The sequence below is a fragment of the Fundulus heteroclitus genome, unplaced genomic scaffold (assembly GCF_011125445.2).
Source record: "Fundulus heteroclitus isolate FHET01 unplaced genomic scaffold, MU-UCD_Fhet_4.1 scaffold_40, whole genome shotgun sequence".
Classification (NCBI taxonomy): Eukaryota; Metazoa; Chordata; class Actinopteri; order Cyprinodontiformes; family Fundulidae; genus Fundulus; species Fundulus heteroclitus.
Genome location: NW_023396813.1, coordinates 2688460 through 2710928, shown reverse-complemented (window position 1 = coordinate 2710928; position 22469 = coordinate 2688460). Strand labels below are relative to the sequence as shown.

General features: G+C 39.3%; 2 protein-coding genes across 5 annotated transcripts in view; one reads left to right on the top strand and one right to left on the bottom strand.

Moving 5' to 3' along the window:
- Positions 1–22469, top strand: part of ydjc (YdjC chitooligosaccharide deacetylase homolog) — a 143366-nt gene that overhangs the window by 96700 nt on the left and 24197 nt on the right. Inside the window, exon 5 of one of the 3 annotated variants that reach the window (XM_036131012.1) lies at positions 20300–20367. The exons of the other annotated variants lie outside the window; for them this stretch is intronic. Within the exon in view, the coding sequence (XP_035986905.1) occupies positions 20300–20367 (68 nt within the window). The remainder of the gene's footprint in view (positions 1–20299; positions 20368–22469) is intronic. 3 annotated transcript variants of the gene reach the window in all.
- Positions 540–6272, bottom strand: LOC118560188. 2 transcript variants are annotated; one of them, XM_036131005.1, is made up of 13 exons: positions 6028–6272; positions 5557–5660; positions 5413–5460; positions 4801–5017; positions 4206–4281; positions 3339–3644; positions 3169–3250; positions 3011–3090; positions 2380–2745; positions 1870–2123; positions 1639–1767; positions 960–1097; positions 540–833 (listed from the first exon to the last, which is right to left on the bottom strand). In XM_036131005.1, the coding sequence occupies exons 1-13, from the start codon at positions 6049–6051 to the stop codon at positions 696–698; spliced, it is 1962 nt and encodes a 653-aa protein (XP_035986898.1). In that variant the 5' UTR covers positions 6052–6272; the 3' UTR covers positions 540–695. The 2 variants fall into 2 exon arrangements, with proteins under 2 accessions (XP_035986898.1, XP_035986900.1); XM_036131007.1 differs by lacking the exon at positions 5557–5660 and having other exon boundaries at positions 1639–2123.

Genomic DNA, 22469 nt, shown 5'->3' with positions numbered 1-22469 from the left:
GTGGAGTAACAGCAATGTTGTCACTCTGAGTTTAAATTATTACATTAAAACATATGTATTGAACTTGTGATCTGACAAAAATCAGAAAACTGAATTGAGTAAATATTTCAACAGAACTGTTCTGCTTAAACAAAGCTGCTTCACAAAGAACTACTACAGCTTAAGTGTAGATTTTTTTTTTTTAACAAGTCGATCACTCAGATCAAGCCAAATCCAGATTGTGTAGAGGAAATGCATGCTAAGAAGTCGTCACTGAATGACTTGTAATTCTTGTAATGACAGGGAAGTTTTAGTGTTTCGTAGCATGTGGCAGCTGTTGGGTAGTTCCCATGAACAATCTCCACCGACAGACTTGATGGAAGATTTTCCCAACCGGTCCAGAATTTCATCAACTCTTTCAGTTCAGGCAGGTGGTGTGGCTTTGGAAGAGAGCAAAGCAACAATCACACTTTCAAATCAATTTACCATATATCTGCAACATATGGATAACTTTGTATGTTCCAAAGACAAAAGTAACTGGAGCCACATGTTGGGATAGAGCTACACTACACAGAGAGAACACACAAACATGCATGCAATTCAACTGTTAGAATTTTGAGCTAAGATTAATACTGAATTGTGAGGTACCACTGCAAGCAACTAAGAAAAAAATTCTACAGGGATGCTTCATTGAAAAGTAATCTGAAAATCTCCAATCAGACACTGGTAACATTACCATTTGCAATGAACTGTTTCAGATATCCTGAAATGCGGCATCTGGTTTCCTTTGAGCAGTCATCATCTTCATCACTTTCAGCATCCATTTCTGGCCAAGTGATATGCTGAAGTACCACCTAAGTATAGTAGAAAAAACTAATTGTTTTGTGTTTAACAGAAGTTTGTAAAGAAAATGTGTTATATAAAAGGAATTACATTAAAATAACAGATGCAACACCATAATTCCAGTTATTTAAATATACCTCTGGACACAGGGACGCTTCCTCCCTTGGAAAAAGCAGGGGTACAGCATCAGGTCGCCGAGTTACCAGGGACCATATTGGGGTTTCTTTCAAACCTCGTCTAAGTTGCTTTATTTGTCTTGCAACGCGTCCAAGAACCTGTTTTAGAAAATGGTAATAGTTTATGTCTAAACAACTAATTTCAAAACAGTCATTATGCTGCTCTGGTAATTGAAACTAATAACAGGGATCAAAGCGGTATACAGTAAAACAAAATGTATACAAAAATTGTAATTCATGTGACACTGAAGATATGACAATCTTTACATTTAACAACTAATGTAAAAAGATTAATCTTATAAAGTGAATAACTTGAGTTTTGCAAGACATCTGAGAAAGTATGAGACTGTTCCTCAGGATAGGAGCTTAAACTTAAAAAGTTGTCATTTGTCTGTTAGGCAATCTAAAGAAATTGATATAAAACAATTTGTTTGAAAGATTCTACCTCTTACCTTTGATTATGTTTATAGAAAACACTTTAGATAAATTGGTGCCAGACTATTTAAAAATGTAAGAACAATGGTAAATCTGAACAATTCTTTATCCTTCTGTGTATCAAAATTGGATTTTAAATAAAATGTCATTTAAAACATAAGTTGAAGAAAAAAAATACATGCAGTAGAAATGAATGCTGACTCACTGCATGGAGTAACAGCTTCTCAAAAAGCCACTTCCTATTGTTCTCTGATGGGCAAGGAAGGTCCCATGAATATGCCAAGCTCTGTACTCTTTCCATTTGAGTATCAGAGAGCCTGGATTCTCCCTCGAGCTGCAAAAGACATCGCAAAGAACTCAGAGGGGAAAAAAGCAAGAAAGAACTAGAATAGTGTAATACACATAAAATTCTATTTTTGTGAATTGGGGGGCATACAGTACTGATGGTTTCCCTGATGTCTAGGTCTGGGCAGTCCTCCAGGGTGACAGTTGCTGTTTCTGGACTGCCGCCAAGTAGAACATGAATAACAGCAGGACTAAGTCCTGACAGGCGTGGTCCTCCATGAAGGAAAGAGTGGCCTATCATTCTGCCAGCCACTAAAAACATGTCACTTTCAACAAGAAAGTGAGAGGCTGATGGGACCCAGTGGCCAGGTTCTCCTTCGAAAAGTCGTGTAACAATGGAGTTTCCTGTTCAATAAATCAACAATATAAGAAAATAAGTAATACAGATGCATAAAGACCAATGTTTAACCCTATACTGCCTCACCTATATTTTGGCTACACAGTAATGATTTCATAAATTTTTAGAAATATTGTACCTTCTTCATATCAAAATTTACAACAATACATGAAACTTGAAGTTTGAGTTATCATGATTAACTAACAATGAGCTTTTACACATGACAGATGTTTGTGTAATATAAAGTGAACACAAATGACATACCAAAGTTTATAGAGAAACCTGACTTCAATTTTTCCAGTACGGTTGAAAAGAAAAAGCGGTTTACACCTAGTCCCACAGCCACATCTCCTGCAAGGTAAATGGTTTGACAGGTCAAACATAATTTGAAATGCAAACATGTGTAAAACTTGTAACTTTTAATTACTTTACCTTCAAGCCTACAATTAAGGGGGCATGCCCATTGCACATTTGGCCGCTTATAGAAAGAAATCAGAGCCATGTCTTTTTCTGCAGGGCTGTCTCTTAAGTCCATCTTCAACAGCAAGGGGTTCTCCATTGCATGTATTTGGAGGAAATGGTCTGCACAGCGAGAAATGGCCTTTGAAGCATCGCTTATGGTATACCAGTCTAAGAGGGGAAAAAAATAAATTAATATAGTTATAGGAAAAAGTTTAAAATAGACATGGGCATCAAAAACCAAAGTAAGGTCACAGTAAAAAAATAAAATCATAAAATGTAGCTTATTTTTTCAAAAGTGGTCAATACCAAGTAAGCTTTAGAACACATGCCAAATTGGAAGACAATTTCTGTTTAGCTGAAGTCAATGCTTGTGACTACCATTATTTGTGTCTTAAACAGATCTACATAAGCACTAGCTTTCAACCACACTCACCATCACTGCCTGAAGAATATGATGTAGATGGCCCAGGCATTGTTTCATTCACTTCTTCTGTGGAATGAGGTCCTGTACTACTGAGATAATATTTATTACACTTGCTTTAGACAAAGGAAACTATGTTGATAAAATTATTATATAAGGTAAATACCTACATTTCTCCACAAGAAGAAGCATGTACTTCTATGTCCTCAGTAGGAAACATTTTTGCACACACCGGACACTCTTGCATTGCTGCTGTCACAAAGTAATTGGGACATTGTTGTAGTGAAGCAGACATCTAAAATGCCACTGTATGATATGCAAACATTTAAACATTACTTACATATGTCCTTTGCAGGGTTACAAACATCAACACCAGCCACATCAGAGGGCAAATCTGTTTCCACACAAGACTTTATGTGGTCAGTCAAAAAATGCAAGGGAACATCTACTCGGCATTTCTGACACATGGCCTTTGGCATGTTTGCAAATGCCTCGTCATTCAGCTCAAGAGGATCCGTGCAAAGTTGTTCTTGAATAGGGACTATGAACAGGGTTTTTCCGCCGCGACTCGCACCCTTCAACATTGTCCCGGTATAGCCATCATCTTCAGGACTTATCAAGGTCAAATTGCGTTTTCCCCATCCACCTACAAGAAACTGTGCATTATGACTTTGCTTCAAATCAAAGCACAATATCAATTTACTTGACAACCGCATTCAGAACAACATTTGCTGATGAAAGAGGTATTACTATAATTACAAACATGTAATTTTCAATGTTCCATGTTTTGTATAGTAAATATATCATCTGCCCACTTGCTCTTTCATGGATGCCTTTCTTAATGAGCTGTTCTACTGCAGCAGAGAGTCTATAGATGGCATGTAAAAGAGTCGCCTTTTAGTCCTCCAACGTTGTGTGCATACGCGAAATTTAAGGATATATGCAATAACATACAGGGGATCCGTAGATATGGGTTAAATACAGCCATTGATGGGACCAGGAGAGCATTTTGGATGGGGTGAGGGAGCCTCGGATTGTTGCTCTGAGACAAAAAGTGGTGTAGCTCTATTTGAACAGCAGAATTTGTCTGCCAGTTGTATTTCTTTAGAAGGAAGAAATATTTTAAAATCTCACACTAACAAAAATAATGAAAAGAACATTTATAATAATATTACCGTAACCTGATATCAGCCACTTCATCACCCACCTGCAGATTTGTAAAGCAGCCAACCCCCTGTAATAGTTCCCAGCTTTGGAAAAAGAACTTTAAGCGTTTCACCCAGCTGTAAAAGAAATATGTCAAATTAAGACTCATCAAAAATGTAAATATACAGTGATAGTTCCTAATACAATATTAATACATGTAATGACAGCCCACTTCATCAGATCAACTTGAAGTGTGCAAAAATGCAATATGACATAGCCAATTAGAGAGCAGCATTATTGGAGAATAAATATTATTGAGGTGAATGTAATATGTTTTGCATTCAAAACATATTTTAGAAATTGCAGGTCTCCAGTGATTTTCACCAACATACATCTCCAAGATTTCAGGCTGGTTGAAGACAGACCTGATATTAAATGAGTGGAATTTCTGAGAGGAAATATCTTGTTGATGCCAGAGCCCCATGCAGAATTGATTGACAAGCATCAGACAATAGAAAGGGAACATGAACTCAAAGAAGAAGTGGTCCCAACCAATGTTCTGCTAAGACGAAGAGCAGATCTATTTTTAGGGCTGACACAGTAGATTTATCAGTCTAGTCCACTGTTTAAATAATTGTGGCATTATGAGGAATTACCTCATTGTGCGTTATGCTCTCATCGATGTGAGCCGTTTTCCGGCCCAATCCCGCTTTCATGTGTATCAGTTGATCATCTTCTTTTGGTGTTTTTTCATAATGTTTTGCCAGTAAATAAAAAACCACATCTAAAGGTTTCATCTTTTTCGCTGGGACCAGGTTTGTTGGAGGAAATCGTCGTTTTCCTCTTCCCCTGTTGTAAAGTCCAGGAAAAGATCTGTTGTACAGAAATTTGAAGATAACCAAATTATACTGATTATTTCATTTCAAAGATCACTTTGAAGACATAACCTATGACAAATTAGACAGTAGATTCAAAGAACCACAGAGTGATTTAGACATATATTGTATAATACAAAATAATAAAATACAAGGATTATTCATATGACTCAGTTCAAAATTATAATAGTCAATTTTGCTAGAAAGACCCAAGTCCCAAATATGTAATATCTTTTATGAGAGATTTACATTGTGATGATTAGCTGCCGCAACAAAAGGTAATAGTATTTTAAGCCATATTAAGAAATACAAGTGGAATTTTGGAAAACAATTAAAGGTCTTTATAAAAAATGCTTCAAAATTGAATTTACAATAAATAAAGTTGTCATTTACCTGCTCATTTCCATTTGGACAGATGGTTCAGTTTGAGGTACCCTATGACTGTTGGATAACAGAATTTATTAGTATACTGCTATGATCAACATATTCAAAATATACATATTCATTAGGCATTAGGGCAACAGTTTATCATTGAACCTGGCATTCTGGTTGGTGAGCTCTCCTCTTCCTCCACTCCGTGGTCTTTCAGTTAATAAATTCAGTAAATGCCTTGCAGATTCAACTATTGCATCCCGACTACTCTGTAGTCACAAAATATATGAAAGACAAAGTAGCAGAAACTATTTAAATTACGACTTTACTAAGACTGCCTGTCTCAGTCTCACCTAAGACAACATACAAACAACCCATAAAGTCACCACCCATCAGTTCTCTTTAAAGATTCTAGACTTGGCGCAAGTGGTATTTCTTTTTGAAATAAAATGGGGAAAATTGGGTGGGGGAGGGGGGGTGGGTGCTAGGAGGTAGCGAGAAGTAATATGCCGGTTCTACACGGTGTAAGATTAACAACGGCCCAAACCAGTATTTTAAATCAGGCTTTAAGATAATGTATCAAACTTCATGCACAAAATAAAATATACTACAGAAATATGAAAGTATTAAACTCACCGTTGGGTTTGAGTTCGCCTCCATGGTCGCCAGCCTGGGTGATACTGGTACTTCTTCAATATGACGGTTGTGTCACGTGATTAGGTGGATGTTGGAATTGGACACCCATTGCTACTGTCTGTGACCTGAAGTAACCTTGGCCATTTTTACAGCGAATTTTTAGACGGTGAATTTGAGACAGCGAATTTTTAGACGGTGAATTTGAGACGGCGAATTTGAGCAAGTTGAATTGGAGGACAACGAAAATATTGCATTTGAATTTTGAAAAGTTTAATTTTTTTATATGCTGAAATTTTTAACACTGAAAATTTAAACTGTGAAAAATATGTATATTGAAAATTTGATCACTTTGAAATAGGAATGTGAATTTTTTTAATAACTGAAAATTGCAACCATGTAAAAAAAATTACACCGAATTTTTTTTTACTGCAAAAATAATGACATTGAATTTTTTTTAGGTTAAAAATATATTCTGAATTTATTTTAATACTGAAAAAGTAAGCACTAATATACAACATTCAAATTTCAGAGGTATTTTTTATTCAAATTCTGATGGCACATATTTACTTCCATAGTGTACACCATCAAGACATTTTGTATCTCTGAATTTAAATTACAGACAGAGTAACTACCACAACTTAAATACTTTCCAAGATTGCCCACCTGAAAACATAAATCAAAACAAACAACAAACTATGCCAGCACAAAAAATTAAAATAAAGATTAAGAACAGAGAAAATAACAGTTCAGTCTTGCAGAATATTCAAACATGTGGGTAGTGTGAAGCAGAGTCGTTACAGAAACAGATTGTTCTAGTAGATTTATAATAATATCACCTTTTCTCAGTATCTCATCAGTCCATTCGTTACAGTCTTGTTCGATAACAATTCACCCAGTTGTCCATGAACCACTCCACCTCAAGACATAGGAGCAGTGGGAAATAAAATACATGAGCAAAGGTAGAACTTCAAAGTCAACAGCAAAAACCATGACCTCACAGACAAATGTCAGAAAAGATTTAATTATTCAATTATCAAAATATACCACTCCGAAAGGAGTTAATCTTTAGTTTAAACCACTAAATAATACTTACCTTCATGTCAGCCATTCCTACCACATTGAGTTTAAATCCTTATTTAATGTAAATAATCCTTATTTAATGGCATGATGTTTGCTAAAAAATTATCTATTTAGGTGAAATGGAAAAGTTAAATGTTTTAAATTAGAAATTACCCCATTTCTGCTCAAATAATCCCGCAGTTCAAAATGAAAGTTCTAAACGTGTACAACTAGTTAAAATTTTGTCTAAAAACCAATTATGTTCTACTGACACCATGTTTCTTTAACATGTAGGTTGAGAAATATATTATTGTTGCTGATATAGGCAGAAAAAGGAATTTGCTGACAACACTATAGATCCATGATGAAGAATATTGTTCATCATGGACCAAATAACTTCCTTGCATATATGCCATAATATCAAGTCCAATGGTAATCTGACAGCTATGGAGTCTCAGCACCCATTTTCCTGTGGCTTTCCTCTCCTCTCTTCTCTCTGCTCTCAGAGCTGCAGGAGCTGTGCAGCTCCTGGCCTGATGCACTCATGTGATTTAGAGGCGAAGGCGTAGAGACTGTATCGTTTAACTAACAACAGAAGTTGATCCCAATCTTTGCATGACAGTTAAGTTCAATAATATACACACTTTCATACTCAACCCTGTGAACTCAAAAATATTACCTTAAATATACCATAAGTCTGATGATCATAGAACCTTAAAACATTATTCCCACATAGTAGACAGACATCTTTCAACTTTTTGCCCTATTTGTTTTCTTTTTTTTCTAAAAACCCCTGATAATAATTCATTTTCATAAGTAAAACAATTTAGATCCACAGTTTGACTCTGTACTCCTAAAAAATTTAAATAATCCCAGTGTTTCCTGCAGGAATTTGCTTAGGCGAGGTGGTGAGTTGTCGGCCGGAACCTGTTTTGCGTGGATGACTGCCGGGGGGATTCGGGGGGACACAATCAGTGTCCGAAATTAACTTCCTGATTCACCGGCCAAGTTGGCCGGTAGGGATAGGAATCGAAAACCGGTTCCTGTTCAGAACTGGTTCCATGTTTTTCAATTCCGTGGCACCGTTTGGCAGCTCGCTTATCGATTCTCTTTTTGATTCCGTTGTGCTGCGGCTCTGAGCAAGTTACGCAAGTTACGTCACGTTTTTTACGCAAGTTACGCACATGGCATTCAGTAAGCAAGTACGACGAGACCAGGCGAAAAACCAAACAAAAAAAATGCCGACCCATCGGGTAAGCGGTCGAAGGTTTGGCTTTATTTTAAGGAAGAGAACGATGGCAACGAGGCGCTTTGCAATCATTGCAAAATGACATATACATCCGCGGGAGGAAATAGATCCAACAGGCAGAAACACCTGCGCACACAACATGGCATACAATTTAACGAATGCCGTGTTTTTGATTCTTACCGGACAGCAGTGTTGTAGTCAAGTCACTATGCCTCGAGTCCGAGTCCAGGTTCGAGTCACCAGTGGTTAAGTCCGAGTCAAGTCCAAGTCATTAAAAAAAAATCAGAGTCGAGTCCAAGTCGAGTCCACTACTCATCCGAGTCAAGTCCGAATTGAGTCACTATTGATCCAAGTTCGTTGTAGGAACTTGCCGTGACGTGTGATGTATGACATGAAGCAGTAACATTCCATTGCACTAATAACTCTTTCGCTGTAGTTACCCTTGGTTTTACTCGGTAAAACGATTGCTTTTTCCAAGTCAAAGACGTCTCCTAACCATGGTTTTTAAACATTGTTGTTATGGAACGTGCAACAGCGACTCGAGGTACGCTGATAGGCCGCATATGAAGGATGTTAAAGCCGCAAGCGGCGTCGATCGGCCCTCGCAGCCAAGCGCGCTCCGGCCTATTGGCCACTGCCGCGGCTCTGGCCGGCGGGCGGGCTTCGCGCACCGCCGGCCGCCCGCCACCGCAGATGCTGTCACGCATTTTCCTCGCCCGTCCACCGGGCGATTCCCACAAACGCGTTCGGCAGCGCTCCCCCATGACTCACAACAAATCTGGTGCAGATCGCTCGATGCAGCGAGGAGATACAGCCGTTGGATAATGATAATGCATTTGGCCACCGGACCGGACTAAATCGTTCGGCGGGCCGGAAAATTTATACCGATTCCTGGACGGTGACTACAAACAGAAAAAAAAAAACGGCCGATGACACCATGAACGCCGAGCAGGAGAAAAACAACGACTTACCTTCCTATCAACTCGGCCAGTTTTCCAGTCTTTCTAAGCCCTCGACACTCAAGCCATCGTTTGAGCTGAACGTTGGTATGTTGTTCCACAGTTCTACCAGTACAATGGGCGCCTGGACATCCTTTTGTGATAGTTTAACAGCGGAAAAGTCTGTCATATACTTGTATCTGTTGCATGTGTAATGGCTGGTTGCTACGTGCGCTCTCACACTGTTTGCCCTTCCTTAGCGGCAAGGGGCGTTGCTCATGAGATGGTGACGTCACGTGCGCGGTACGACATTTAGATAATAAAATCATACACCAAATAATATTCTAATGACATATTAAAATTATAGCCTAATGATATAAAAAAAGTCGAGTCTTTTTCTCAATTTCGAGTCAGAATGATCTGAATGTAGGAGTCCGAGTCCAAGTTCGAGTCATCAGTGCGCAAGTCCAAGTCAAGTCACGAGTCTCTAAATTTAGCTAATGACTCGGACTCGAGTTCGAGTCTCGGACTCGAGTACTACAACACTGCCGGACAGAAGCTAAAGTTACGACCAGCATGGAAGGCAACTCTGGTGGTAAGTAGCTAGTTTTACATCACTGGCTGTGCTTAATGTGGTGCCCAGTAAATCATATGCCATCTCTGGAAATAAACCAATTTCCTACCTCTCTTTGGGGTTATTAAGGGAGTGTGCCTTTCTCATTAATCCAGCCCTTCATTGGTAGCATGTTTAATTAGAACTACTGGTAGCTGGAATTCTTACATGATTCTAGGCATTGCAATGGATGTAACGAAACATGCATGAATGTAATGAAAGTTGCTCCACAGTTCAGGGAGCACGAGAGAGGTGACACTGTTTGTTCTCCTTTTTTCCCCAAATTGAAATTAAAAAGAGAATCGAAAAGGAATCGAATTGTTTCACAGAATCGATAAGGGAATCGGAATCGTGAAAATCTTTTCAATTCCCAACCCTATTGGCCAGTAGATGTAAAAACCAGGCATATTTTGTACCGGCCAAAATATTAATCCTCACTAGACCTCTCAATTTTTTACCAAAAATTAGGAGTGAGATTATGTTAATTTGGTGTGTGTGTGGGGGGGGGGGGGGGGGCATGGCTTACTGGACCCTGGAAGAGAAATCTTTCTTTCCTACCTTTGATAGGAAAATATTATTTATTATAAAAGGCACGATATGAATTATCAGATTCACATCCAGCCAATAAGAAAACACTACAGGTCATCATTATTCTATCCATGTTGGAATGAAGCAGAGTTTCATCAAGCCTATACCGTCCAACATTTAGAGTGGAGAGAAGGAAAAATGGGTCTAAGCTAAAGCCCCTGATGTTACAAGTTCCTTAAAATGACCCTTAAAAGTGCACACCTAAATTATATGTAACGTAATTTTGCGCACCTGAATTCAAGAGCAAGGAACCACGCCCACCAAAGCACCACTGGTTCTGTGTTGTTAAAAACAAGAGCATGAAATACAGCTACTGGCTCTACTATTGATTTCAATTGGGACATTTTGGTACTAGTGGAAGGACATTAAACGTAGTGATTCACGTTTTGAAGGCTGGCCGCTGATAAAAACACCTGGCTCCGAGAGGGCGGGGGGGCAGTAAGAGCGGTGAAGCACAGAAACACAGCGCACGTAGTTTAAATAAATGCAGAATAAATAAGAACGAAACTTATAAACAGACTGATTGGCGTTTTAGAATGCATCTGTTTTCTGATCCAGCGTGCAGCCATGACTGGTTCTGAATAAAGGCTTCATCTGGAAGCCATTCTCCCACCTTGCCTCCTGCTACGCAGAAGGCGGAGTTTAGACTGAGCTCTGGATGGACAGAGCTGTGAACGAGTCATTCGCAGCGCAGATGGGTTTTGTAATTTATTTGCTACAAACATTTACTCGCCATGTGGCAGCTAGCCCTCTGAAATTCACTCGCCAAACGGGAAATTTACTCGCATTTGGCGACTGCCGAGTGTTAATTTCGGACTCTGGACACAATGACGGAACTCGAAGCTGTTTAAGAGCTGAAACACTGCAACACTTTTATTGGCATTTATTTACATTCTGTATGTAAAACTATTTACATTTTACTACTTACCTTTCCATATATAGTTAACCAATGATGATGATGAATCAATGCTGTTTTATTATTGTCTGGGCCTGGCAATGAATTAAAACTTCATTTTTTTTTTTTTTTTTTTTGAATGTAGGCGAGGCGGTAGCGTCAGTTTGGCGAGGTGTGCTGCGGGAAACACTGAATCCAATGCATCCTGCCAACCTCAACTTCAGTCCGGACTTTGTGAATACTGAGAAATCAGGCAACGTGGACTACTAAAAGCTTTATGAACTTATAATAATTTCACATTTATCCGTTTGTTTAATTCATAGTGTTTATTGACAATGTTATGATAATATAAATAGACTGCACAAAGTCAGACAAATGTTAGTAAACCACGTTTACAACATACAGAAAAAACATTTAGAGAAACACCTAAAGCAACACTTAAACAAACATACACAACCTTATAGGTAATCTTGCCGGCACTTACTCTACTGGTTAGTATAGTAAACAGTTTTGTATTTCAATATGTTGCTGTGTGCTCAAAGGTCAGCTGTTCATAGGCTGTATTGTTTTTGTTTTTCTTTCTTTCCCTGGAATCTATTCACTTAAGTAATTGTTTTTATATGGTCCAACTACCCAATATTCTAATTTTATGTGCGCACATACAAATTAGCTCCTGTTTTAACAGACCCATACAATGGAGGGAAAAAAATGCACATACTTCAAAACAGGCGTACTGTTGCCTTCCAGGCTCTTAAATTTGAACAGAGGCTTTACCTCAAGTGCCTAAACCAGAGATCTCAAAAACAAGATTAACAAAACAACTCCAACTGCAGTTAACTAAGGCTACAAAAATCATTGGGGACACCCTCAGGGTCTCCAATAAGCATTTTCTCACAGTGCTTCACTTAACACAGAGGCTTTACTTCTGATCTCCAACCAGCTGATTTATTCTCGGAAGTCACTCTCTCACAGGGCTCGTTTCTAAATGGTTATACATCATAGCTGAACCGTCAACTGGTCAAAAGCCACAGTATTTTGTGGTCACTAAATTCAAACTCGTCGGGGCCACAATGAAACAGCTGGGAGATTTTTTTTCCCTCAAGATTGCGGGGTTGCCAAATTTGTTCCATCAGTGGTCATCTTTTCTCTTTTATGCAGGATCTTTTCAGCGCAGAAAATTAACTGATGGCCTCAAAAAGGAGCCGCAATGTCTCACTTGTCTCGCTTGGAAAAAACAATACACAAAGCCGAGTCTGTGTGTGGCAAATCTTATGTTAAAAAGAAAAAAAAGAGAGAGGTATATTTAACTTTTCTTTTCTGTTTCTCAATGGGTCTTATTTTGCCACTGAAGGTGGGTGCTGTGGAAAGCCTTTTTGCCCCTCTCCCTTCTTTGCTCATGTATCAAGTTGGGGTCACCAATATGTTGGAGAGGATTGAACTGTAAAAAAGACTCAAAAAAGAAAAGGCGAGACAAAGCAGCTTCTTCTTAAAAAAACATCAGTGGGATGTATTCAAAGACTTAAAGTCACATCTTCATTCAGCAGAATCCCAACAGCATGGGGTAACTGTCATCCTTATAGGGTGACAGTTACGTAAATGTGAACATGATAACTTACTGTCAGGTGTAATTACCTAAAACATCATACAACACAGGGAAAGAAAGGCACAAAGACAATTAGTTTGGTTTGGCTCGGAAGGAGAGTAGGAAGAGACCGTACAGTTACAATCTCCAACCCCCTCTGCCGGTCTCAGCGTTCGCCCTTATTTTATTAAGTTTGGGGGGTTTCCCTAGTTACAGGACTGAGGCTGTACTGAGGGGTGGGGAAATGATTAAGCCATCATGTGAGTAATAGGATTATATCAGAAGCTTACATTACTACATCATAACAAGATAAATCGGTTAATGAAGTATAAACATTAATCCCAACATTTCCCCCCTCTTTATGGTATATAATGTCAGATGAAAAATACCATTACAATTTTCTCTAAACAGACATTTCATTGACTATTTTCGGCTGCTAGATCATGGACTAACAGCAACATTACCACGTACACTTGGAGGGGTTGTGAGTTCACACCTGGTTGACAAATAAAGTTTCTATGTTACAATTTTCTTCTTCTGCCTGGTCACCTGCATAGTCACTAGGAGCTAAAAGAGGACACTGTTCTTGCGGAGGAGCTATTGCAGTTGTTATTAACTGCTGCGTTAAACCTCAAAGACATGGGATGCAGCAGCAGCCACAAAGGGTCAAGATGGCGGCAAACACAGCTGTGGACACAAGCACTGATGAAATAAGGGTGCGGTATTTCCCAGAAACATCCAACCATGAGTTCCACATGGACATGTCCACATCGGAATGCTCCTTCATTTTACCATTCAGTGACAGTAGGCCTTCGAGGGCGACAGTGAGACTGTCGTCTGAGGCTGTGTTGTTTGGAATGAAAGTACGACATTGCTCACCAAAAATTGCACAGATTCCTCCTTTTTCTGCCAGTAACATGTCTAGAGCAATTCTATTCTGAAAAGCCATGAGTGAAGTCGCAGCCAGTTAGTTGTCCATGTACTGCTTCAAAACCACTCTGTGTCCAATTTCCTAGTCGTTAAACATTGTAATGAATGTAATTTATTCTGTCCATATTCTTGTTGATAGTACACCACCAGCTCAATGCTGTTTCAATGCTGATTCAAGAACCAAGGTTTTTGTTCTTGTGCCAAAGGGTAAATTTTGTCCCATTGTGAACAGTTGGTAGTTGGAACACTTTTGTTCATTACCTCTAGTAAACATTCAGCATCCATTACTGCTGGAACAACTTGGAGTAGCGGCCTGGGACCCATACACACTACGCAGCTTTGTCCGGACATGTTAGCAGCTTGCTCTACCATTAACAGCCAGTTGTTTGTTTGTCCTGAGACTCCTGCTCTGACCTGAAACCATTCATTGGTAGTGAGGGGGCTGTTTATTATTAAGGGTACCATCTCTGAATCTGTTTTGGGTCCCCGTGTGAGTGTTCCTTCTTCAGAGATTTTGTCATCCAGTTTGCTTACATTGAAGGCAGTTACATTAGGGCAAAATCCCAAGGGTCCTGTTCGTGTTCTCTCCAAATACAAAGCATTAATACATGACAAGGAGGATTTATGTATTGACCGGAGGATTCAGGTTTTTTTTCTGGCAGTTGTTCACTAGTTGTATTGAATGTAAGAATTAAATCTTTTCCTGGTAGATGCATTGCCATTATTCTTTTCCATATTTTAGCTCTATTGGAGTGGCCATATGATCTTTCTGGCCATCGACCAGTGGTTGCAAAAACATTTCCCCAGTAATATCCTGACTGTTTTAGGCCGGTGCTGTCCAAGTACCAATCGTACCCTTTCCAGGAATCTCCGCTGTAGCCTCCTATCTTTATTTTGCTGATGTCCTGTACCAGAACTGCCTGAAATCTTGTACTGTTATAACAGAAATACAGATCTCCTGTTCTTCTATGTTCTGTTTTTAAACATGGGTTCGGGAAGGTTGTTGATAAATCGGGTGATTTGTCATAATAGCCACTTGTGGTTTCTACCAGATCGAAGAAAACACACGCAGTCACTAGTAAAAGGGTATTCATTTTACCTCTTTAGTGTAATAAAGCTTAATGCGTCATTCAAGCTGAATTCCTCTACTTGGTTCCGTAATGCTCTTTTTCTTCACTGACTTTCGGATCTCCCCGACTCTAAATATCTGGGTCCACCCTAATATCAGACTGTTAAGTACTTCCCCTATCGGAGCTTTCAGCCTGAATGACCTTTTTACAATGAGATAAATGGATCCAGGTGGACCTTTCTGCTATTTGTATTGCTGTAGGGGTGGTAAGGAGCACTTGAAAAGGTCCTTCCCACTTGGGTGAAGTTTCTGTTTCATGGCTACTGTGTCAAGGTTCAGCTCAACTCATTTAGCACACTAAGTCTCAACAAAGAATTGTATAAAAACCTTTCAGAAACTTCTTGCTGAACCAGCCTTAAAATACTTCACATTTTTCTAAAAAAAACCAAAACAAAACCCTTAAGTTTGTAAAAGAAAGCTCCACTATATTGTTGTGATGTTAATCACAAGCATCCCTATGTATCTTTTGTCTTATTTTGAAAAGCTCAGCTTGAGAAAAAGGAAGTGTGTGCATACCCCAAGCGCACACAAAGTCGTAGGCCGTTTCTCAATATGCGTTCTTGAGCGTTCTCGTGTGCTCGTGACACGTCATCAGCCTCAGCCCGAGCACTGTTCCAATGCTGAGAACGCCAAATCGAGAACGTGCCGAATTCCCCGGATGTTGTTCTCGCCCGCCCTCTTTATCGAGCATGCATCAGAGCAGACTTGTGCGTTCTTCAGACTGACCGCTTGCCCAGAATGCACCGCGGCCGCAGCTTGATTTGAGACAGCGCAAACAGAGCTCACAGCGGTAAGTTAAAAATTACCTTTTCTGCTGCTGTTGTTGTTCAAAAGTACGTTTTAAGATCGTTTGAGGCGAGAACAATATACTTTTAAGTTTTCTCTATGTGGCCTGTTTACAGAGTTAGTGCGTAATTTAAAAAAAGTAGTGTGCATAATACCGCTGGTTATGATTTATTTGTTTTGTGTTTATCTGACTGACGTGTGTTGCTTTATTAACTCAATACTTGCTGGAATAAATTGTAAATGTCTCCCTAGGACGGTAGCAGCATATAAAATAAATAAATAAAATCTACTAATGTTTTCCTATCTAAGTGAGTTTCTTCTGAGTCAGGACACAAATAATTGATTGGAGAAAGAGGGAAAGAAAATAATAGTAATAATAGTATATGAAAAAACAGACATTTACTTTATACAAATGTTTTATCTTTGGAACAGAATGAAGGTGTAATATATTCAACAGATTATTAACAGTTACTAACATGGTTTAAAACAAAGAAATAACTCATTAAGATCTTATACAAACAGACAATGCCTATAAACTTACAATTAAAAAGAGTTGGAATGAAAATTAATTTACAAATTATTTTATGTATTTTTCCAGGTGGTAAAAAAAAAAGAAATGAAGCAGCATGTGAACATGACTCCAACTGATCTACATTAGGTCAGGTGTAGTCATGTTCAGTTAAACATGCAGCCACCTGCAGCAGCTTCCTGTCTTCAGCCGCTGGATGGTCATCCTCCTCTGGGTCAACCTCCTCATCCTCCACGTCAAGCTGGTCCCCTGCCTCTATACTAATATTGTGAAGGATGCAGCAGGCGGCGATTACTTTTGGGGCAAACGTCAGGCGTACCTCCAACGCCCTTAAGAAGATGGAACGCCACCGTGTCTTCAGACCACCAAAGACACGCTCAATGATGTTTATCAGCCTTGGCGTGGTGTCTGTTGTAGCGTGCCTCCACTTGACCTGTACCAAATATAAAATTAACATGTAATTTAGGTAATATGCTGATATGTCTTAATCATCTATCCAATTAATATAATCTATGTATCAATTGTGTGTCATTGTTGGCTCTATTTAAGGACAAGAAGGTAAGAGATCTTACTGGCAAGCTGTTTCCCTATAGAATGCACCGCAGGCCAGCCAGTAGAGGGTCACCAGCACCTCTATCTCCTGTGGCCATCCATGGACCTTCTGATGGGCAGCAGCTGAAGGAGGAGGACGATGGTGGACCTGTTTAGCCTGAAGGCTGGTTTCAGGTCTCCTTCATTAAAAAATATTTGGAGGATCGGCACAGAAGTGTTTATCCTCACAAATTTTGTTTCTGTTTCTTCCTGTAAATAAAAAATGCCAAATGTTACCATAATAGTTTTTTGTCACCTTTTCTATGCATAAAACTATACCTGTTTAACATGCAGATTATTATAGTTCTCAAGAAAGAAAAGGTAAAATGTATAGTAAATGTAAAAAATGGCTTCCCTTCTCTGGTATTTTTACCATTTCACTGAAAAAATGGGCTGAACTAACTGCACATAATTTATAGATTAATCACTGTAAAGGTGGGCAGACATAAAAATATGTTTTTTTTCCCCTTTCTTAATGATCAATGCTGTGAAGGTCAGGAGGTGCAATAAAGTAGCTTAACCCTACTGTTATTAATGTTAAAACTGGGTCTTCATTTTTATTAATATAGGAAAAATAGTCACAATTTCAACCTGATCACGTTTTTAATATCATCATCAATGGGTTTTTTTTTTAAAGATAAAAGTAGGAAATAGGCTGTTAATCTTAAAATGCCTCCCAGTTGGCAATAGATGGGTGAGCAAAGCCTGCCTTCTGAGCCTCCTCTGCTGCATCAATCTTCTCCTTTCTCGGATTTGCTTTCTCAGCTGCATCACCTCCTCTTCAGCCTGCTGGTAAAGCTGACCAACGACCGAAGCAACAGCAATATTGCTCATATTGCTGATTTTGCTTCTACAAAGTGCTGATTTAAAAAAAAAAACTGCAACTACAACAATTACAACTCCCAACAAAGAAATACCCATAGTTCTGTAATTATTTTAGATATTTTTTATACTTTTTAGAAATTAATTTAAATAAAAATCGTTTTCAATAAGATATGATGGTGTAGTGTATAAATAGCTTTGAACGTTAAAGGAATGCTCAAGCGCTGTGGGTGTGATGACGTCACGAGTATACTTCTGTTCCAATGCACAATACGTGCTGCGTGCTTGCGTTCTCGTCAAGTCCGATCTTCCTGTGTTCTTACCGAGAACAGACTTGACGAGAACGCGAGTACGGACTTGCGTTCTCGTGAATTGAGAAACGGCCGTAATTGGTTGCTATTCAGGAAGTGGGTGTAGCCCAGGGCGGAGACAGGAAGTAGTTCTGTGAAGCAGTTTCAGCTTGACATGCATCAAACCAAAGGACTTCTAATAGAATATGGCTTTCACCTAAAGAGAAGAGCAATTCTAACCCCATCATTTTCTTATTTTTTGATAATTTCTGCTTGTTTTAACAGACAGCTTTTGTAGGCAACCCTGGTTGTGTTTTATGTCCCCTATTTGAATCTTGTTTTCAAGTGTTTAGTTTACCCTTGAAAAACTTTAAGCAGACATTACTCTGAGGGATTTTCTTACATTTTCATTTATCCATTATTATTATTGTTGCATTTTCTGCGTTCTTACAAATTTAGGATCTGTGTTCGTTAAATTATAATCACCCAGTGATCTATGAATCCTTATCTTATGTTTGCACCGTGTCTTGTCCTGGCAGATTAAAAATCTCCATTGTAGAATTTGCCTTTTTCATCAGTCACTGTCTATTTTGATAATGAAGAAGCATTTCCAACATTTTTCTCATATAATCTGCTAAGTCAGTTTCTTTCTTCAATTCCTATTCATTCTTAAAATATGGCAGTCTGTTTTGCCTGCCAAACAATGTCTCATAGGGGGTTAAACCTGCTGATGTTGTAATATTATAGTGTAGCTTGACCAGGTCAAGACATGGTCTTGCTGTTTCTTCCATGCACTTTTTAGTCTGTTTTTCAATGTCCACAAGTCCTGCGCTTTGAGGGTGATATGAACAATGAAAGCACTGTCCTATGTTTTTGATCACCTGGTTTACAAAATTAGTGTCATTGTCACTGTAGATTTTTTCTGCTATACCATATCTAGGTGTAACGTCTTTGCACAAAGCTTTAGCTACTGTTACTGCATCTGGGTGCTTTGCTGGAAACAGTTCTTATCCATTTAGAAAAGGCATCTATTATCACTAGACAATACTTTTTCCCTTCACTCTGATTTAATTCAATGAAGTCCATGTGAATTATTTGAAATGGGTAGCTTGGAGATGGAAACTTGCCTCAGTTCACAATGTGAACTGTTGAAAATGCATACTGACTGACTGTGTAAATAGTGGTTTGTTTTCCTTTCATTAATTTGAAGCCTCTGTGAGGGCTACCAGTTCTGCAGCTTTTGCAGAGTTTTTGATGGCAGTTTTTCTGCTTTTAAGACTTTTGTTGCAGTAACAACAGCATAACCTGTCTGTGTTTTAACAGTTTTCTTTTCTTGATAAGCCATCTATGAAAAGAGTTTGTCCCTCAGTTAAAGGTTGATCTTTTAGATCTGGTCTGGATTTAGTCAACTGTTCAGCTGTTTATTGACAGTCATGTCTGCTGCCGGCCGCGATTACTGCATGTACACATGCTGATAAGGTGCAGGCCACACTATCTAGTTTAGATGAAAAGCAAGCAATTGGCTTCATTTTTGCACCATGCTGCTGTACTAAAACAGAGGTCATGTAATGGGCTTTGCAGTCTACTACCGCTAGAGCAGTGCTGGAAACTAAGGCCTGTTTTAGATCACAAAAGGCTTTTTCTGCTTCTGCCGTCCAGTTTAATTGTGTTGACATTTTCAATTCTTGTTTATACATTAGTTTTTGTAGAGGCCCTGCTTTTTCCGAGTAATTTGGGTTCTTCTTTCTGCAGTAGTTCGTGAGGCCTAAAAGGGACATTATTTGTGCTTTTGTTACAGGTTTTGGTGCTTGTAGTACAGCTGTCTTCCTTTCCTCTAAGATGGTTCTGCCTTGTGCATTCAGCTTATGACCTAAATATTTCACCATTGTTCTACATAGTTGAAGTTTGTTTTGCTGATTGGCTGGCTAGATGATCTAATAGGGCTTCTGTATCTGTTTCACAAGTCTGCTTATCTGGAGATGCTAAAAGCACGTCATCCATGTATAGCAGAATTTGACTCCCTCCAGGAGGGTTACATTTTGCCATACTTGCGGACATTAGTTGTGAAAAGGTAGTTGGACTTTACAATAACCTTGGGGTAGCCTGGTGTAAGTATATCTTTGACTTTATCTCCACTGGCACAGAAAAGAATGCATTGCTGATGTCTACAACAGTGTAGTATGTTGAATCTGGTCTTAAAGTATTGTGAAGAGTGTAAGGATCTGATATGCATGGTGTTCTTTGTACTACTGCGTTGTTAACTGTCTGTAGGTCCTGGACCATCCTCCATCCAACTTATGGGGCCTTTTTCCTCACAGGAAAAATTGGAGTTTTGCATGGTGAGTCATCACATTAAACAACTACTCCTACCATAATGAGATCTTTAATCACTGGCTCAATTCCTTGTTGTGCATCAGGCTTCAAAGGATATTGTCTGACACAGGGTCTGTAGTCCGATTTGGGTTTTATTTGCACTGGTACTGCTCCTTTAACCAGTCCTACGTCAGTGGGACCCTTGGACCAGTAGCTTCGTGAGACCATCCTGATCTCGTGAGCTTTCAAGGTTTCACTCGCAGATCAGTCTGGCTACTTTCCGTTAAAGAAAATTTGGAGCCGTTCACCAAACGAACGTCCAATCAGCGTTGGCTTTGAGGCGGGTTGAGGTGTGACGCAACGAGAAGCGCGACAGTTCAGTCTAAAGAACATGGCGGCTTCAGCCGACGAAACTAGCATTAGCGTTGCTATCGAGCAAGTTTTATCGGAATTACAGAGTATTTCTTTGCTGAGCTAACGTGCCTTTACCTGCAGCAGCAAGAGTAGCTTGGCTTGTGGTTGTGTTTTCGTCCTCGCTCTGTGTTTTCGTCCTCGCATGTTGACGAGTATGTCATATGCTTCGTTGATCTGATTGGTTTATTTGGCCCGTCTATCACCAACATAGGCCAATCAGCTAACCAGTATTTTCGCCCCTTCCCGAATTTACTTCAACGGAAGGTTTCCAGATGGATATGCGGAGCAAATCCATCTGGCGGAGTCAGGTAATTGGACCAGAAGGGAAGGTGGTAGATCTTTTAACAGAATCTCCTCTTCCTTCGTTAAATTCATTATAGATCATGTTTGTGATGTTTCTCCATCTAGATGTACTCCAAACTGTACAGGCGTGCTTCCCCAGTCCTCTGGCCTTTGTGCACAATACATTATCTGTCCCAACTGTTTCTAAACACTGGGTTTTTTTTGTTTTGTTTTTTTAAACAACATGTGAGGGGAAATGCATTCTGTTAAAACTCTTAGTTTTGTTTTGCAGGATTATTCCTGCTACCGCGGTGCTGTGAGCATCCGAGTAGAGGTAATCCACTGTTATTGTTGCCGGTGTACACTTTTCAACTTGTTCTTCATAACCTGGGTCCGATCCTGGGCTGTTTTTGTACCAGAGAGTGACATGCAGATCTGTTTCTGTCATTTCATCTTGTATGGCATCAGGGCTAACCCTAATTGATACAAACCATCTCTGCCCAAGAGGTTAACTGGGCAGCTGGGAATGTATAAGATTTTTGTCACACAAAAATGTAATTTCTTTCCCATTCACCAGTAAGTTGATTTCTGGTTTAATTCAACCACCAAAAATAGTTCATACAGATTTAGCACTACTTCTTCCTCTGGGGGTTCTTTTGTATTTTTCTCTTCATCGGTTAGTCATGCTAAATGATTTCTCCCCTGTTTTGGATTAGGGCAGTGCTTCCCAAACTTTTTGCATCGCGTACCCCTTGGAGCATTTCATCTAGATCAATGTGTGCTTCTGTGCTTTTTTGTTTCTCTTGTTGTGTCTCTGTTCTGTCTTCTGTAACCCCAGTCGGTCGAGGCAGATGACCGTTCATACTGAGCCCGGTTCTGCCGGGTGGTTTTTCTTCCCACTGTCGCTTCATGCTTGCTCAGTATGAGGGATTGCAGCAAAGCCATGTACAATGCAGGTGACTCTTCCTGTGGCTCTACGCTTCCCCAGGAGTGAATGCTGCTTGTCGGCACTTTGATGCAATCAACTGGTTTCCTTATATAGGACATTTTTGACCAATCTGTATAATCTGACCCAATCTGTATAATATGATTGAACTTGACTTTGTAAAGTGCCTTGAGATGACATGTTTCATGATTTGGCGCTATATAAATAAAATTGAATTGAATTGAATTGAATCTCCATCCGTGTACCCCCCCCCCCTTTTCCCTATGTTGAAAAGAAATATTCAACATAGGGATCAGAGTTTTATTAACTTGACTGCAGATACTAAATACATCTGCATTATAAAAGGGCATAACATAATAACATGTAACAAACAAGAACATCCATCTTCTAACACGCTTGTCCCTGCGTTCGCAAGGTGCCGGTCTCTATCTCCAGCTGTCAATGGGCGAGAGGCGTTGTATAAACTGGACAGGTAGCCAGTCCATC

Coding starts and splice junctions, on each gene's coding strand:
- LOC118560188 (XM_036131005.1), bottom strand. CDS start 6,051: ATGGAGGCGAACTCAAACCCAACG. Junction 5,461..5,556: donor CTCACCAACCAGAATGCCAG/GTTCAATGATAA, acceptor GTTATCCAACAG/TCATAGGGTACCTCAAACTG. Junction 5,018..5,412: donor GTCCAAATGGAAATGAGCAG/GTAAATGACAAC, acceptor TCTGTACAACAG/ATCTTTTCCTGGACTTTACA.